At 41.6% G+C, this 19,460-nt stretch overlaps 1 protein-coding gene, 1 long non-coding RNA gene and 1 gene segment (V, D, J or C); all 3 read right to left on the bottom strand.

The window, feature by feature from the left end:
• Positions 1-286: 286 nt before the first annotated feature.
• On the bottom strand, positions 287-6,217 carry LOC143481197 (uncharacterized). 2 transcript variants are annotated; one of them, XR_013121975.1, is made up of 4 exons: positions 6,115-6,217; positions 5,937-6,036; positions 3,234-3,409; positions 287-932 (listed from the first exon to the last, which is right to left on the bottom strand). It is a non-coding gene; the product is annotated as an uncharacterized LOC143481197 (long non-coding RNA). The 2 variants fall into 2 exon arrangements; XR_013121974.1 differs by having other exon boundaries at positions 6,127-6,217.
• A 3,017-nt stretch (positions 6,218-9,234) lies between these two features.
• Positions 9,235-11,343, bottom strand: LOC143480584 (uncharacterized). Its single transcript, XM_076978362.1, has 3 exons — positions 11,190-11,343; positions 10,820-11,083; positions 9,235-10,714 (listed from the first exon to the last, which is right to left on the bottom strand). The coding sequence occupies exons 1-3, from the start codon at positions 11,192-11,194 to the stop codon at positions 10,672-10,674; spliced, it is 312 nt and encodes a 103-aa protein (XP_076834477.1). The 5' UTR covers positions 11,195-11,343; the 3' UTR covers positions 9,235-10,671.
• Positions 11,344-12,781: 1,438 nt separating this feature from the next.
• LOC143480583 (immunoglobulin kappa constant-like) lies at positions 12,782-18,973 on the bottom strand. The segment is given in 3 exon segments: positions 12,782-13,562; positions 18,513-18,550; positions 18,822-18,973. Coding segments are annotated over 3 exon segments (420 nt in total).
• Positions 18,974-19,460: the final 487 nt, after the last annotated feature.

Here is a 19,460-nt window from a genome sequence, read left to right as displayed (position 1 = left end):
TGTAAATATTATCTATGTTTGAATCATTTAGCCATGTCTCTGAAAGTGCTATTATTGAGAAAGTTATTAAAGCTATTTTTCTGTTTTTTTTGCAACCTTGCCTCCTGTGCTATAACTCCATTTTTTTTTGTTAAATGTTCATTTATATAGACGTTTGTACCCTTTAGTTTTCTTGCTTGCATAATTAGGTTGTTTCTTGCTTTCCTACTGATGAATCTAATAACTATTACTGGTTTGAGTTTATCCGATTTATTTGGTAAAGTGTGACAGATTGAAATGTCCTCGTTTGATTTCAATGTCCTTGTTCTGCAGAAATGTCACAACCTGTCGTTCCAGAGTCCTCAAATCGTCCTGTGGAGAGTCCTCTGTAGTGTGTACATTTGCCACCGCTTTTGCATAGGACCTGTGTTTTATTTTAAGACCCGTGATTACCAAATCATCTCGTCTAGTATATTGTTCCAGATCGTTAACTCTGGTCTGATGGAGGATTTTTGTAATTGACATGGTCCCAACATGACTTACGTACTCCTGGGCCTAGTTTCAGCAACACTCAGGTCCGACCCCAGCAGCCCCACAATGTAGCGGCCCTGCTGCTCCGCTGTGTCCTCCCGGGTCCCGTCACTAGCAGACCTGAACGGGCCTGATGGTAGCTGCCCTAGGCAGTTCTCACGGCCTCCACCACCACATCGCGGGGTTCTGCTCGCCCAATGTCGGCTTCTTCCTCCACACCACCATGGATTCCACCACCACATCGCGGGGTTCTGCTCGCACAATGTCGGCTTCTCTTCCCTCCACCATGAGCCTATTCAAATAGTCAGGCTGGTTTTCCACGTTGATTTAATCACTTCGTTTTAACTGGATTCGTTCGCTCTCCGCCAGCGCTGTTGCGACGTCTTGAGCTTCCCACCGCCAGGTGTGCTTAATGGGTACAGCTCACAGGAAAATTTTACATTTAAAATTACTGTTAAATTTTAAATTGAATTTACACATGGAAAGCCTGTAAAAAAATATATATTGCTAATTAATTTACACAGAAAACTAATGATTAGTTCATGGTCTAAAAATATTCACATAGGCAGTCTATGTAATTGAGCTTGAAGGGAGCACCCTTATGGAGTGATTTTTGTTTCAATAGTTCCACAGAAGCAAAAGTAAATCCAAGAGCAGAAAGTATATGTTATGAATGCAAAACAGAAAAAAAATATATCAAAAGTATATTTTTTAAATATAATTGGTTATTTGAAACTTATTTTCGTTTGCATTTTGACAAGTTTTTGGTTCCATTATTTTTGTTTTTTTGGATTTTCCCAGTAAGGTCTTTTGCTTCTGGAATCTCTCTTTGCTTCTGCTTCGTTTTTTGCTTCTGACTTTTGGAACACATTTCACGTGTGGGAGGGGCTTAGATGAAGGCGTTCCTCTGCCATCTCCATTGGTCACTTAATCCGGAGCTCTGAAACCGCCTCTGGGACCAAGCCACGCCCACCCCACCAGCTTCCCAGCGTTTTCAAACATGGCGGAACTTGGGGGTTCTGTTTCACAGTAGCATGTAAACTGAGTTTTACCATAAACGTTTATACAAAGGTTATAATTAATTGCTAAATGGTCTGTAGATATTGCAAATGTAGCACACTTTACTAACGTGAGCTTTTTTAAATTTTAATGAACTGGATGGAGAGAAAACACTGATGTGTGGAAGAAATATGAGTATTTGCAATATCTGGTATAGCAACAGGTGACGGCACGGGCATATGGCGACGGGAGGTGATGCAAAATATAAGTAAAATCCATAATAGTAAAAAATACCAAAATTAAAGCCAAATACCAAAATTAAAGCAATACTGAAAAGTAGCCACCCTATATACAACCAGCTTTGTTCACTCACACTGTTTTTCAGTGTTCTGCAGGTGCCAAACACACACACACCACATTCATCTTGTGCTGTCCATGCTGTCCACATCAGCTCTGGTGCGAATGTTATCCTCACACGTCCCTGGATTCACCTGTTAGAACTACAAAAAAATCTTGTTTCTTATTTTACGTCACCGTTACCCATCTATCTAGATGACTACCTATTTTTCACAAGTTTGTTTTACCATAAAATATGAAAACGATTGAACGAGATTATATATATATATATATATATATATATATATATATATATATATATATATATATATATATATATATATATAAAAAATATTTACCCTCCCCGCTCAGATCTACACGATTCGCGTTGGTCACCCTTTTCAACTTCAAAACAGATTTTTTTTTTATTTTAAAAAGCTCACGCTGGTGAAGTGTGCTAAATATTAACCTTCATGCTTAATGTAGTTATTATAAAGTGTACATTTGCAATATTTACAGACCATTTAGCAATTAATTATAACCTTTGTATAAACTTTAAATGGTAAAACTCGGTTTACATGCTGCTGTGAAACAGAACCACCATGTTCCGCCATGTTTGAAAACGCTGGGAAGCTAGTGGGGTGGGTGTGGCTTGGTCCCAGAGGCGGTTTCAGAGCTCCGTGTCAGTCCGGAATCAGTGATCAATGGAGATTGCAGAGGAACGCCTTCATCTAAGCCCCTCCCACACGTGAAATGTGTTCCAAAAGTCAGAAGCAAAAAACGAAGCAGAAGCAAAGAGAGATTCCAGAAGCAAAAGACCTTACTGAGAAAATCCAAAAAAACAAAAATAATGGAACCAAAAACTTGTCAAAATGCAAACGAAAATAAGTTTCAAATAACCAATTATATTAAAAAAATATACTTTTGATATATTTTTTTCTGTTTTGCATTCATAACATATACTTTCTGCTCTTGGATTTACTTTTGCTTTTGTGGAACTATTGAAACAAAAATCACTCCATACACCCTGAGCTTAATGGGGACAGCAATACTTACACATTTAAAATATAATAGACTTTATTTTAACATCAGAATTGTCACAAAAATGTTCTTTGCAGTGTACTATATAATCCAGTGGCGAACTGGCAATATAAATATGGTCCTTCACTAGACGGAGCCAAACAAAAACATGACCGTAGTATTAACACACGTCATTATCGCATCTACTATGTGCAACATACCTACACAACTTCTACTTCATTTAACCACCAAATGAAGTCAGTTAGAAGTCCAAAAATCACAATTAGTTCACAAATGTAAGCAATTATTAATAGCTGAACACTTATTATAAACATAACTAGCAACCATCAATTAAAAAAAACACTCACCAGAGCCAATCACTTGAATACAAAATCCATCCTCCTTTCTTTCTGAACGAACTGCTCAATGATACAATCATACAGCTAACTAGCTAGCACATGAACATAACAGCTCTCAATGTAAAAGGCAAGAGTATGCAACAGATAAACAGAAGGTCCTGGGGGAGGTCCTTTCTCTCTTTTACCTAGAAAAAATGGTGTGAAATATATTATGAAAGTTTTTCTTCCAGCACAAGCACGGATTTAGAGGAAAAAAATACAAATTATCGGTGAAGCGTTAACAATATATATTATATACACTGCTCAAAAAAATAAAGGGAACACTTCAACAACACAATATAACTCCGTCAACCACACTTCTGTGAAACCAACAGACAACAGGTAGAAATGAGAGGCAATTAGCAAGACCCCCCCTATAAAGGAGTGGTTCTGCAGGTGGGGACCACAGACCACTTCTCAGTACCTATGCTTTCTGGCTGATGTTTTGGTCACTTTTGAATGTTGGTGGTCCTTTCACACTCGTGGTAGCATGAGACGGACTCTACAACCCACACAAGTGGCTCAGGTAGTGCAGCTCATCCAGGATGGCACATCAATGCCAGCTGTGGCAAGAAGGTTTGCTGTGTCTGTCAGCGTAGTGTCCAAAGGCTGGAGGTGCTACCAGGAGACAGGCCAGTACACCAGGAGACGTGGAGGAGGCTGTAGGAGGGCAAAAACCCAGCAGCAGGACCGCTACCTCCGCCTTTGTGCAAGAAGGAACAGGAGGAGCACTGCCAGAGCCCTGTAAAATGACCTCCAGCACGCCACAAATGTGCATGGTCTGCACAAACGGTTAGAAACCGACTCCATGAGGATGGTATGAGGGCCCGACGTCCACAAATGGGGGTTGTGCTCACAGCCCAACACCGTGCAGGATGCCTGGCATTTGCCAGAGAACACCAGGACTGGCAAATTTGCCACTGGCGCCTTGTGCTCTTCACAGATGAAAGCAGGTTCACACTGAGCACATGTGACAAACGTGACAGAGTCTGGAGACGCAGTGGAGAGCGATCTGCTGCCTGCAACATCCTTCAGCATGACCGGTTTGGCAGTGGGTCAGTAATGGTGTGGGGTGGCAATTCTTTGGAGGGCCGCACAGCCAGCCCTCCGTGTGCTCACCAGACGTAGCCTGACTGCCATTAGGTACCGAGATGAGATCCTCAGACCCCTTGTGAGACCATATGCTGGTGCGGTTGGCCCTTGGGTTCCTCCTAATGCAGGACAATGCTAGACCTCATGTGGCTGGAGTGTGTCAGCAGTTCCTGCAAGATGAAGCCATTGAAGCTATGGACTGGCCCGCCCGTTCCCCAGACCTGAATCTGATTGAGCACATTTGGGACATCATGTCTCGCTCCATCCACCAACGTCACGTTGCACCACAGTCTGTCCAGGAGTTGTCGGATGCTTTAGTCCAGGTCTGGGAGGAGATCCCTCAGGAGACCATCCGCCACCTCATCAGGAGCATGCCCAGGCGTTGTAGGGAGGTCATACAGGCACGTGGAGGCCACACACAATACTGAGCCTCATTTTAACTTGTTTTAAGGATATTACATCAAAGTTGGATCAGCCTGTAGTGTGTTTTTCCACATTAATGTTATGTGTGGCTCCAAATCCAGGCCTCCATTGGTTAATAAATTTGATTTCCAATGATGATTTTTGTGTGATTTTGTTGGCAACACATTCAACTTTGTACAGAACAAAGTATTCAATGAGAATATTTCATTCATTCAGATCTAGGATGTGTTATTTGAGTGTTCCCTTTATTTTTTTGAGCAGTGTATAATAGATAAAGCATCTTTTTTCAAGATCAAAGGACCTTCAGAGAAGGCCTTGACAGTTTACCACTGATATAATCATATACTGTTTGTAGTGAAGATAGAAATTCTGATGTGTTTAGCTTTTCTCCAATGTGCTCACACTGATGCACTCCAGTTTTTATGCCACTGTATCCTTTAAGCTCATGTAAAAATGCTACAATTTTTTTTTATCCTGCAATTTACAAATATTTCCCATCCATTTGGAAATAAATGTGCTAAAAAAAAAGTCAGTCAAATTTATTTATATAGCGCTTTTCACAACACACGTTGTCACAAAGCAGCTTTACAATCGTATGGGTCCACATCCCAGAAATTATCATGTGTGATTTAATATATTGGTGTCTTCAGCAGCCTCATATGACTAGCATGCTAACTACGAATTGGAGCATTGGCTAAAACGCATTAAAACTGTCTTTTGAATTAACTGTAACTTTCTCTTGCATCCAAGTTCCAACTTGTGCTAGATTGTGTTAAAATTATTAATCTCTTAATTACTATTTTTTTTTACAAAAGATGATACCCAAATTAAAAGTTGCTATATATTAAATTGTCTAAATCTGAGGGGTCCCAGATCTAAGGTTTTCATGAGTTTTTCAAAATGTCCGCTAGGAAGAGGAACATTGACATGATGTTTTCAGAATATGCAGCAGGATCATTGACTTTAAAATGCTGGAATATTTTAAAAAACAACTACATGTATTGAATCAGTTTTCAAGCAGGACAATAACTTGTTTCTGTATTAGCATAATCTGTGTTCAACGTTTCAAGTTTGTTTAATGGGCAAACCCAACTGCCCAGCGAGCATCTATACTACGAGAATAGGCCTATTATAATTTTCTTTTCTTTTTTTACTTACAATATTCTTCAGCAATGAAACTGTTTGTCCTGTTTTGCCCGTTGTAGTTCCTCCCTCCTCCGTATGTTCTGCTCATCTTCCTCCAACACACCATGAAGTTCTGCGAGCGTTAGAAAGGGCGAAATCATGAACGCTTGTAGCTGGAAAACATTACGAGGTTTGAGCAAAAGTCAATTACCAAGTTAGCCACCTAGTGTAAAGCGTAGGAGTTTAAAATAAACTCTAGTTTCTTAACGAAGGACGTATCCAACAAATAAATTCCACACTAGAGCCAATTGGACGGACTACTAACTTTTTTAATCCAGCGAACACAAAGCGAGACCAAATCGCGCCACTCCACAAAACACAAACCCCGCCCCATGTCAAAATAAAAGACCCTCACTATAAGTGGTGCATTAACACAAAATGGTCCAGGTGGATGCTCGCGTTATTTGGCAAAAGCTCCAAGTAAAATGGTAACTGAGTCGGGACTTTTCGAGCACCTGCTGAATTGTACTTGAAGGGTGCTTTGTTTGAATATGAGAATGCATGTTTAATGTGTTTCCATCTTTGGCGGAGAATTTTTGTAAACAGATCTTACACACTGCGTCATATAGGTTTGCTGACTCTCCCTTTTTATTTGAAACTAATCCAAAATGCTGCCAATCTGTAGCAGTGGTGTTTTTCTTTGAAACCAGATTGCTTGAATCACTCGTCGAGGCTTTTACCCCTTTGTAAGATCTTAGTGAAAACCGCCACTCCATAACCAATCAGTGAGCTCCAACTGCTGACCCCGCCCACAGATCTTTTTAATGGATGCGCCAAATGTCTTAACAGCATGAAAATATTGCTAATTTGTTTACAGTCTACTATCTAGGGTTAGATATGTAGCTGTCTAATGTGCTAACTGTGCAGTTGTTTTAAATGTTATATTTTATTCAGTGTCTAATAGGGACCGGCTGTCAGGGGAGGTCAGTGTGAGAGCCTTGTGTTACAGGTCCATGAAGAAGGAGTCACCACACAGTTTACGAGTAGGGAGGAGGAAGTGTAGGGCTAAAGCAGGGGTTTCACATTTCAGTCCTGTGTCCACAACACTGCACAGTTTAGCATTAAATTATTTTTAATTTTATATAACTGTATTGTTCTAAAATTGGAATAACATTGAGCTGTTGGTATCCTGGAGCTGAGCTTGAAACTCTATGGCAGTGTTTCTCAGTCCTGTTGTTAACTGCTCCACACAGTTTTAAATATTCTATGACTCAACATACCAAGTATTTAAGGTACATGATCTAGCTCCAACTGCTTATCAAACCAACGGTTCATTAAGTCATTAGTGAAGTGGATAATGTGTGTTGAGCTATGTGAATTACCACAAGTAATTGAAGAAACAGTGCTCTAGGATTGAATATATTGGCAAAACAGAGTCCCCAGAGTCAGTCCTGTGAACACTATACAGTTTCTTTTGTGTTCTTCCAATATGACAGTTTTTACTTAGTTGAATCTGGTATAATAAATGAGGAAAAGCACTAAAATATGCATGACATGGGGTCTCAGTGACTAGGTTGGAGTCTCTATTTGCCGTTAAGTTCAGATGTTCACTGTTTTTGACTAACAAGACTAACAAAATTTAAGGAGTTTGTTGACAGGTTAGACAGATACACGTGTCTCAGGATTATGTACAACTTGAGGATTATTTTAATGTCAGTGACAGCCTATCCATGTTCTGTATGCAAAATCTATTGTCATAAAATAAGCAAGCGGGTCCAGGTTCCATTCTTGGGGTTCTTATGCCATGCACATTTTTTCTCCATTTTAAAACATTTTTTTACTCAGCCCCACCCACAATGATCTTAATTTGCTAAATAGGTCAATCAGATTTTAGAAAAGGTAAAACACAATGTGTTATATGGGATCCCCAGGACTGGTATACGGAACCCCTGAATTAAACAGTCATTACTAATTTTGCTTACCCTCTTACAGATTGGACTTTCTGATTCATCTCCTGTTGTGCTGACACACACATGCTGTTCATGTGTCGCAGACACTGCCCTATGCAAACGTATAGTGGCTTTGCTTTTTCAAACTGCACATTTTTCTCAGCTCAGTGTGCCAGTTGTTCCCCCTGTGCACAGCTGTACTGAAACTGAACAGTGCTGGCACAAACCTTGGACAATCGTAAGTTTATAATAATCACACTAGATGAATGATCTAATTTAATGCACTGCCTGAATTAAATTACAGCAACTTTTGTCCATATTATTAGGGTGTAAAGCCAGGAGCAATCAACAACATGGTGATCACAAAACCTGTGCCAAATGGAACATCTCAAGGTGGAGTTAGGTAAGGTGCTTCATTACTTCTAATTAGACATGCAATTGTGCAGTTTAGCTGCTCTATCACAAATGGATAGTTACAATTAACTTTAAATATTCTAATTTAATATTAAACTAAATGCTTATAGTTTGGGGTATTGTCTGTACTTGAATTTGTAGGAGTGGACTCTACAGGGGCATGGTGACCACTATAGGCATGGCATCCCACAAGCCAGCTGTGCAGTGTGCATTTGGTATGGTACAGGAAGGCAGTGGTCTGTCATATCAGCAGCCTGTTTTACCATCACGACACATCACTCTCCACCCTGATGTGCCATCAACCCCACTTCTTCCTCTAAAAGACCACCACCTTAATGCACCCACCTGTGCTTTTGTGTGCACTGAACAGGAACTCTTTCGCCTGAAGTCTTTGGAGGTGCCACTTGATATGGCTCACAAAATTGAGATGTCAACTCGGGAGCAGAGTTCTTGTGCTGACTGGCATCTGCTCCGCAAGCCTAGAGTAACAGCGTGACGTTTTCGTGAGGTGTGCCATGTCAGAGGGCATTGCTCTGCAGAGTCCCTTGCTGAACGCATCATCAGAGGTACTAGACGGACGGCAGAAATGAAGAGAGGTCTAGAGATGGAGTCCGGAGCAGCATCTGAGTATTGCAGGATACTCAATGTAAATCACACACCATGTGGCCTCATCATCCACCCAGATGCTCCCTGGCTTGGTGCAGCCCCTGATGGTGTCGTATTTGACCCCACTGAATACCCCCAGTTTGGCTTGGTCAAGATTAAATGCCCTAATGTGAAGAATTACATTGACTGTAAGTATCTGTATATGGAGTACGGATGTTCAAAACTAAAAAAGACATGCGTATTACTGGCAGATTCAAATGTCAGTTACTAATCAGCGGGCTTCACTGGTGTGATTGTGGTGTGGGCTAAGGAGGATTTTTTTGTGGAGCTGGTTTATATGAATGCAGATGTACAGAGACAAATTCGTGAGAAGACAGATTTATTTTACTTCTACACATATATGACAAAATATCTGTCATTGAAATGTTAACATGTTCTATACAGAATCTTTTTTAAATCATACGTTCACTTATTTAACAGTATTTGTGCTTTTGTTAAACAGCACATGTTTTTGATGTAAAGAACCTGAAAATATGTTTATGAAAAAATTAGTTACAGTTACAAATGTAAATATGTTACAAATTATTCATTATTTGTGTGTTGATGTATTTATATTCTGTGGATGTTTATGTGTGTGTTTTGTATTTGTATAATTAAATTTGTCCTGCTGAGGATGCCGTGGATTGCGTAACGCGGAGCACCTATAAAGGTAGAGAAGTCACAGGTGGGCGTAATGAGACGTAGCTGTTTGTAACAAGCCTAGATGCAGTGTATTGCAGGTTTGCATTTTTTCTGTGAAAATATTGACGCCTGTGTCTAACGATGGAGTAAGGGAATGCGTGCTTGCAGTCCTTGGTCAGCGCAGCGAGGTATGTCTTCGTTTGTATGGCTTGTATATGGTTGGTGTGTGATTTGTATGGAGTGACTGATGTATTGTTTGTATTTTATTCAGTTTTCACGGCGCTTTGAGACAAAATAAATGAATTAAGTTTACGCTCTCATGAGCAAAAAATAAAGGAAACTTAAGCGCCTGTCGAGACTCTCTTTGGTATCCAAGGGTTGCTACAGTAATTAATTATTGTTTGATTCTCCTTATTACACGTTCTACGCGTACACTAAGACGGGCTATGGATTGTGTTTCAGATACCTGGTATGCAGGCATCTGACTTTGCTTTGACAAAAATGGTGGGCAGTAGACTTTGTACTTAGCACAATCAGTAATTAGCAAGCCCTTGTCAACCATCACTGCCATTTCTTCTGTGAGCAACTTGGCCAATCCTGACTGTTTGAATAACTCTGTCTCTGACTGACTCAGCGTAAAGTGAGGATACAAATGTCACTGCAGCGTGTGGGGCGATGCCAACTAGGCCCTTCATGGTGCAGTGAGACTTGTATGCGGAGTATATCTCACTTTGTAGGAGTGGTGATGATGGTGTCTGACACCTGAGCTCAGTGCAGTCCAAGATAACCCGAGAATCGGGATAGTCTTGGAATTCTGAAGGAATTTTTTTTCATGTCCTCTGGTGATGCTGTGGTCCGGGGCACTTTAGGCCCAGGCTGTGTGGCGGGGCCAGTGGGAGTGGCAGAAGGCATGCCGTCTTGTGGAGCAGGGATGGCTGGAGCATCATCGGAGATTGGAGGAAAGTGGCCTCGGACGTGCAGGGAAGCCTTTCCGGAAGCGTCCACCTTGATGTTGAAGTCATAGGCTGGTTGGGCGTGCGTGGGACGCTCCGGGAGCTAGCTCAGCACGGGAGGGAGGGGTTCCGAGGCCACCGTGGGAGTGCTGGACTGGCCAACGCTCACAGAACGTCCTGTTCCTGCTTCTTCTTCCTGGCGTTGTACCTGTAACAGAAATGCAACACAGCCTATCAGTAATCAGCCTGTATAGCTCACAGTGTCAACGAGATCAATTTCAAACCAAAAAGACTTAAAGGTGGGTAAACTCACCACTGGGTCAGTGTCCTCTGATTCAGCTCAAAGAGCTGTATTCTGGTCCGGGCCACGAGGCCAGGGCTGTCCAGGACTACGTCCCTGTTGACGCCGTATAGTCCCTCATGACGGCAGCCCACCACGGCAGCCCACCTGTTCACCCTGACGGGGCGATGGTCTGCCCGCCAGGGTGAAGGCGACAAAGCGCCGGGGCAAATGGGCTCGAAGAGGCAGCTGACGCTGGGCCACTGATCAGGCCCGCTGCCCTGTCCGAGGAAGCAGCTACAGACAGACACAGACAGAAATCAGTGACACGGCTACAAGCCAAACTAGAAAATCAGTGTCCCATGCGGTATTGTAAAATTATTAAAATTTTATTTTATATAACTGCATTAACTGAACGCTTCAGTGATCACGACTGTTCAGTTCAAACAAGCCAAACAGGCCGAAATGACCACGGCTGGGACAGGAAGTGATGTGGGATTCATCGCTCAGCTCCCCCCAACTCCAGTTACTGGTACCAGGCAGAGTCCGGCATCTTCAGCCAATTTCGCTCCAGTTCAGCTCTTGCTGGGGTTTTTGTACAGGAGGGAATCTACACTGCAACACTGTGTGTGAGTCCTCACAACCATGGCAAGCACAGTAATAATGTGCTTCATCCTCAGCCTGGACGCCGTTGATGTGAAGATATTCCTGGGACCCGGACCCACTGTAAGTGAACCGACCAGGCAGTCCACTCGCTCGAATGCTGCTAACCAGCAAGAACTTCGGACGTTCACCAGGTTTCTGCTGGTACCAGGCTAAAGCCCAGTCCCCAGTGCTGAGTGAACACAGAATCTTCACATTCTGGCCAACGTTAACTGATAGAGATTTTTCCTGGGTGAGCACAAGAGCCTCCAAACCTTTAGGAGAAAAGAAAAAACAAGTTGCTTTATTCAACATAATAACACAAAACTCATAAGCAGTTCAATAGTTTTTTGTTCATGTTATAAGTAGTCATGCACTCAGCACAAGGCTCAGAAACGGGCTACGCTCACCAGACAATGTGAACAGGAGCAGAAAGCTGATGGAGGAGAAATGGATGTCCATGGTGTCCTGTCCTCTAGACGATCAGAGAGGAGTCCTCAATCTCTTCCCAGAGCAACTCACTCCCACGGCACACGCTTGAATATATCCCCATCACACACACACACACACACACACACACACAGTCAGGAAGTGAGACAACGTCAACCATAACAGGTGTGTGAAAATGGACAGAAACTATTCTATGTAAATGTGATCACTGGGGAGATAGTGGGGTATTTATAGATCTCTGCTTTGAATGCTGTGTTTCTAACTGATTCTCAAGAAATGCATCCACCTTTTAAGATGTAGCTCACAACCTGTCAACTCATTCAATTAACTGTCACGTTGCACAGGATGGACCCAAACACAAACTTGGGAAAACCCAGATTTCTATTTATTATGCATATTTTGGATTGAAATCGATTTTAAAATCTTCCAAAATAACTTTCAGACATGGGTTTAATTCTAGTGGCCTCATGTTACGAGGGCCCTACAGATTTTGCACTTGCACTGACAAACCACAGTACTGGTGTAACAATCATCTTCTGTTCACCTAGTTCTCCTAATCATATCATGAAAACTTCATTTGCATTAATGTTCATTTTTCTACCCTTGTACAGGAGCAGCAAGTCAGCATATCAGTGTAATTAACTTACACAAAAATAATGTAATGTGGTTATCAAGACTAATATATTTTAAATGTTTTATTACTGAGATACACTATGATAAAGATTAAGATTAAATGTGGAAATAGAGTTGAAGCAGGAGGAAGTTATTAGCATATTGGATTATGTGATGTCTTAGGATTCTTGATTGTTATATTGAAATTCAAAATGTGATAATATTGTTTAAAAAATTAATGAATTTGTTGCATATGAACTAAACAGAGCAAATTTTCACAGTTAACTCACATGGAAATCCCAACTGTCTGTAACGTTCTGCGTGGCGCAGAGCATGGAGGCGGACACAAACGCTGAGAAGAGCGAGATTTATTCATGGGAATAACATACTCATCGTCACTTAACCAGTCCGGGTTTAACACGGAAGGGCAGTCCGAAAAACAAGCAAAGACGGGCATGACAAAACAGAAACATGTAACGAGCAAAGACTAAAACCGGGAAACAGACAACGGGCAATAGAACAATGAAACATCCAAAATCCAAAACAACCGACGAGGGACAAGGGACACTCAGGGACTATATATACAGAACTTTAAACAGGGAACAGGTGAGGGCAATGACACGGGGGTGTGGTAACAAACGAGGAACCAAACGAGCAGGGCGGGATAAACAGGTGAGGAACACAGGCACAAGGGAACCCGGAGTGACAGCTAGGAGAGGGGGCGTTGCCATACGTGACACTGTCTAACTACACTTCTCCATCCCGGTGGTGGAGCTCACAGGGCTGGTCAGGGCGGAGTGTCTGACGGTGCAGGTGTAGCTGTGTCCAGAATTCCAGCGTTCGGCGCTGAGATTCAGGAAGCTGCTCCGTGAGAACGTGCCATCGGTCTGGCGCCGAGACGCCACCGTCTGGACCTCGGGACCCGCCATGGCGGTGCCGTCCTCGGACCAGGACAGGGTGGCGTCGTCAGGGTAGAAACCACGAGCAAGGCACAGCACGCTGGCCACGCCCCCAGAGGGTGGAGCCTGGGAGGGAGCCAGGACCAACAGGGACGGGGGAGACGCGGGACGAGCTGGAGAAGAGGATGAGTGAGTGAGACAGGGAGAGAGATGAGAGAGAGAGAGAGAGATGAGAGAGGGTTTGAAATGAAATGAACCTTTATTGTCATTGCACACTGTACGTGTACATTTGAGCAATGAAATTGGCTTACAGCCCCCCCCCCCCTTGGTGCAAATAGAAAAGTTTTAAATATAAACAATTTAAATAACAGATTAAGAGCTATGATTAACTATACAGGGCATGAGCATAAATTATCTAAGCTCTCCTATATACACACTAAGTTCTGCTATTAACATTTGCAGCATCAATTATTGCACATTGTATTTTAGCAGCATCGGTTATCGCACTTGTCCCTGTAGGCAGACAAAACATCTGCCTACCGATGAACTCTACAGTGTTTGTTTAATAGGGATATGGACCTGTTATAAAAACTCTCTCAAACGGTTTGTTCTTGTTTTGAGGTGTAACGTCTGTCCGAGTGCAGCAGTTCAAACATCTTATGTCCTGGTACTGTACTTGATCATTTGGGTTTGGGTTTTTGGCTGCTATCAGAATTACAACCACGTTAATTACATCAATCATATTTTATTCTTAGTTCAGGAGCAACCACAACTCTAAATAAACAAGTCATTTATCATGATTTATTAGCTCTCAATAAAGTCAATTTAATGTTGTGAAGATTTAATATGTTTTGCTTTAAGCTGTTTAAACATTTGCTGATTACAGTTATAATTTTATGTTGATAGTATTAATTTATTCATTAATTTATTCATTCATATGTTTATTAATGTATTTGTTCATTCCTAAATTTTCCAAAATGTAAGTCTGGCAGTGTTAGATTGACGATATATCATCTGCTTGAACAGCAGTGTCACATGCGGTATTGTAAAATGATTAAACTTTTATTTTATATAACTGCATTACATTTTTCTACTCCGCTACATTGAAGCATAAAATGTGATAATGTTTGATTTGTTTATTTATACATCTATTGAAATTTTGAACGTGCCTTATTTTTGTTTAGTCATGCGTAACAGACCAACACTACACATGTTGAGTCTTCTGTACAGAGTTCAGCTCATTTAGGACGTGGTGTCACTATAAAGCTCCACATTCACTACTGAAAATGTTTAGTTTATTTTTCCTTTCACCTACAGTACAGATTGTCTTAAAAAATAATTTTGTTGAAGAAAAAGCTTTCTTGTCATTTATGATTGAAGAAGAATTTCAATGTATCTACAAAGGTAGCAGTGCAAAAAAACAAGTAGTTCTGAATTCAGTGTAGTTGAATTATCAAAAGTCAGAATTCACTTTCAGAATGTCAGATTTCACTTACCAAAAATCAGCTCAGTTCCTCCACCAAAAATCACGGAATATTCTACTGCACAGTGCTAAGGTGCAGTTCAAAAACCTTTGTGCTGAAGGCTCAGCTCTGAATGTGACTGAACGCTTCAGTGATCACGACCGTTCGGTTCAAACAAGCCAAACAGGCCGAAATGACCACGGCTGGGACAGGAAGTGATGTGGGATTCATCGCTCAGCTCCCCCCAACTCCAGTGACTGGTACCAGGCAGAGTCCGGCATCTTCAGCCAGTTTCGCTCCAGTTCAGCTCTCGCTGGGGTTTTTGTACAGGAGGGAATCTACACTGCAGCACTGTGTGTGAGTCCTCACAATTATGGCAAGCACAGTAATAATGTGCTTCATCCTCAGCCTGGACGCCGTTGATGTGAAGATATTCCTGGGACCCGGACTCACTGTAAGTGAACCGACCAGGCAGTCTGCTTGCTCGAATGCTGTCAAGCAGCAAGAACTTCGGACGTTCGCCAAGTTTCTGCTGGTACCAGGCTAAAGCCCAGTCCCCAGTGCTGGGTGAACACAGAATCTTCACATTCTGGCCAACATTAACTGATAGAGATTTTTCCTGGTTGAGCACAAGAGCCTCTACACCTTTAGGAGAAAAGAAAAAACAAGTTGCTTTATTCAACATAATAACACAAAACTCATAAGCAGTTCAACAGTTTTTTTGTTCATGTTATAAGTAGTTATGCACTCAGCACAAGGCTCAGATACGGGCTACGCTCACCAGACAGTGTGAACAGGAGCAGAAAGCTGATGGAGGAGAAATGGATGTCCATGGTGTCCTGTCCTCTAGACGATCAGAGAGGAGTCCTCAATGTCTTCCCAGATCAACTCACTCCCACGGCACACGCTTGAATATATCCCCATCACACACACACACACACACACACACACACACACACACACACACACACACACACACACACACAGTCAGGAAGTAAGACATCAACCATAACAGGTGTGTGAAAATGGACAGAAACTATTCTATGTAAATGTGATCACTGGGGAGATAGTGGGGGTATTTATAGATATCTGCTTTGAATGCTGTGTTTCTAACTGATTCTTAGAAATGCATCCACCTTTTAAGATGTAGCTCACAACCTCTCAACTCATTCAATTAACTGTCACGTTGCACAGGATGGACCCAAACACAAACTTGCGAAAACCCAGATTTCTATCTATTATGCATATTTTGGATTGAATTGGATAAAAAATCTTCCCAAAATAACTTTCAGACATGGGTTTAATTCTAGTGGCCTCATGTTACGAGAGCCCTACGGATTTTGCACTTGCACAGACAAACCGCAGTACTGGTGTAACAATCATCTTCTGTTCACCTAGTTCTCCTAATCTTATCATGAAAACTTCATTTGCATTAATGTTCATTTTTCTACCCTTGTACAGGAGCAACAAGTCAGCATATCAGTGTAATTAACTTACACAACAATAATGTAATGTGGTTATCAAGACTAATATCACATTTAAATCATTTATTATTGAGATACACTATGATAAAATCGGAAAGTTGAAAGGTTCTGTCTGTCTGTCTGTCTGTTTGTGTCATGTCAAAATGTCAGAATGACAGAATGTGAATTTTTTTTGTCTCCTATGAATGTACAAGTCAAATGTAATTTGCAGGACACACATTAAGATTAAATGTGGAAATAGAGTTGAAGCAGCAAGAGGTTATTAGCATACTGGATTACGAGATGTCTTAGGATTCTTGATTATTATATTGAAATTCAAAATGTGATAATATTGTTAAAAAAATTAATGAATTTGTTGCATATGAACTAAACAGAGCAAATTTTCACAGTTAACTCACATGGAAATCCCAACTGTCTAGCAGGACAGTGCAGGTTGTAATTACTGAACACTCAAATATCATCCCTGGTACAAGCGCTCACAAAACCTCACACATCACTTTAAATGTTTGAGATGTATTTTATTAAGGGAAACACATGCAGCTGTTAGTACAGGTCCAGTTAGCTACTAAACAAAACAACATCTACAAAGATGAAACCAGGAGCTGAAGTGACATTAACACAGATGTTCTGTAGACGTGTTTCCCCACCTTTTTTCCCCCGTCTGTGTTTAGGAGTACAGCGTGAGCGCTGCATCATCTCATCCACCCGTCTAACTACACTTCTCCATCCCGGTGGTGGAGCTCACAGGGCTGGTCAGGGCGGAGTGTCTGACGGTGCAGGTGTAGCTGTGTCCAGAATTCCAGCGTTCGGCGCTGAGATTCAGGAAGCTGCTCCGTGAGAACGTGCCATCGGTCTGGCGCCGAGACGCCATCTGGACCTCGGGACCCGCCATGGTGGTGGCGTCCTCGGGCCAGGACAGGGTGGTGTCGTCAAGGTAGAAACCCCGAGCGAGGCACACCATGCTGGCCACGTCCCCAGAGGGTGGAACCTGGGAGAGAGCCAGGACCAATAGGGACGGGGGAGAACATGAGCAGAAACATTTCATTATGGCACATTATAACTTCATTTTTTTCATTTGCCATGTATTTCTGTCTTCAGAGCTTTATAATTATATAATACAAGTCCTGGTAATACTTCTGGTAATGTTGACACTTTGTAGATGATTATTTTATCATTCTCTAACATTCATCTAAATATCAAATAAAAGCAGCTGAAATCTAAATGGAATAAAAAGATTGTAGATCCAGTTCTAAACTCTAAACCTATCCCCAACCTGAAGCATCAATCCAAAACCCAATCCTAATTCTAAACATAACTCTAACATTAACCTAACCTAACATTATCATTTGGGGAATCCCATGACATTAAACCAATGGTTTGTTAATTATTTGTGCCTCTGTAGAAATGTAACCAAAGTTCTTTAGTACATTTCCAACTAGATCTGATGAACATATGGAAAAGGATCCTTGATTGACCTTCAATCACCATCACCAGTAAGTCTACATGATGGGTTCATGCGTGATGCGTGCAGGTCATTTAGTCTGTAGCAATTCAAAGTAACCTATTGTAGTGTTCTCTATAAGGTTTTCCACCAAACATGTATTATAATGAACAGCAGTTATGTTACAATAGGTCAGTAGAATAAGCAAACTAATAAATACATAAAAATGTGCCATATTTTGGCAATTGTGATTTTTACACCGCAATCGAAATTTGTCCTCCGCTTTTAACAAGTAATAAAAAAATTCAAAATAATAATAAAAAAAATTTAAATGGCAACACAAAACAAATATCATTATTATGACGAGTTAAACATACATGATGCAGTCATCATTTTTGTATTAGAGTTCAAATTCCAATTTTGAAGGCAAAATTTAGGGGCAATCATGGCCTGGCGGTTAGGGAACTGGTCTTGTGACCAGAGGGTCGTGGGTTCAACTCCCAGACCTGAGGCCATGACTGAGGTGCCCTTGAGCAAGGCACCTAACCCCAACACAGAAATTGTGTCTTTAGTGTGATATCACTTTGACTGTAAATAACTGACAGATACAAAGGGAACAACACACCAAAGAAAACTGACTTTGTTCAGCTGAGACACAACTCAGCATGTTTCAAACAATTGTAAAATCTCACATGGATTTGTGATTTGTGCGGTGAGAGAGTGGTGAGGACCTACCGAGTCTCAGCTCCGTCCCGACCCCGATGCTGCCGTGGCACTGTGTGACAACGCTGTACAAAAACCCCTCAGTCATGAAGCCCAGCGTCCCACGGCCACACCCAACACCCCCACCCAGAACCCTGGAACCCAGACATCCGCGACCAGCACGTAATCAACGGCGTCCTGTGCTAGGACTCATGCTGACCTCCTCACCCGGCCCATCCTGGCTAGATCTAATGTACCAGACGGAGTCAGAGTAGTTTCAGGACACCAGAGGCACTGGAGGTTTTTGTACAGGCAGCGTGCCAGGCTGCAACACTGTGATGGTCCTCACAGATGATGCAGCCGCAGTAGTAAACTGCCTCATCTTCCGCCTGCATCCCGTTGATATTCAGGTATTAATCCATGCCGTTGTCGGTGTATGTGAACCTGCTGGGTATACCACTGGCCCTGCTGCTGTCAGCAAGTAAGAACTTTGGAGCATCTCCCTGCTTCTGTTGGTACCATGATATTGCCCAGCCCTTTTGATCTTTTTTACACAGAATTTTTACATTCTGTCCAACACTGACGTCCATAGTCTTCTATGTCTTCTATGTATCATTACATAACCAATTGCAGAGTGTTACAGCTATCTGCTACAGGTGAAGAAGAAATGTAAAATGTTCCACATCAGAAGTGAGCATGGTTGACGCTGGCCAGTGTTGTATAAAGTATTCGAGACCCATACTTGAGTAAAAGTACAAGTACTCTATCAAAACATTGACTTGAGTAGAAGTTGAAGTATTCTTTAAAAACTTTACTTAAGTAGAAGTACAGAAGTATTCAGCATTTTTTGTACTTAAGTATTGTAAGTAGTTTAGTCTAAAATTTATTACTCAAGTACTGAAAGTAAAAAGTACAAGTATTGTGTTTTGAATTAAAGAAAGCCATCAATTTTGATTATCAATAGTTTTTATATATCACTTA

This window comes from Brachyhypopomus gauderio, chromosome 17, assembly GCF_052324685.1.
Source record: "Brachyhypopomus gauderio isolate BG-103 chromosome 17, BGAUD_0.2, whole genome shotgun sequence".
NCBI lineage: Eukaryota > Metazoa > Chordata > Actinopteri > Gymnotiformes > Hypopomidae > Brachyhypopomus > Brachyhypopomus gauderio.
Note: the sequence above shows the minus strand (reverse complement) of the source record. Positions and strands in the feature narration are given on the sequence as shown.

What these genes read in the sequence shown, in the direction of transcription:
- LOC143480584 (XM_076978362.1), bottom strand. An exon ending in CAGAGGACACTGACCCAGTG is followed by an intron (nt 10,715 to 10,819) that starts GTGAGTTTACCC and finishes TTTCTGTTACAG; the next exon opens with GTACAACGCCAGGAAGAAGA.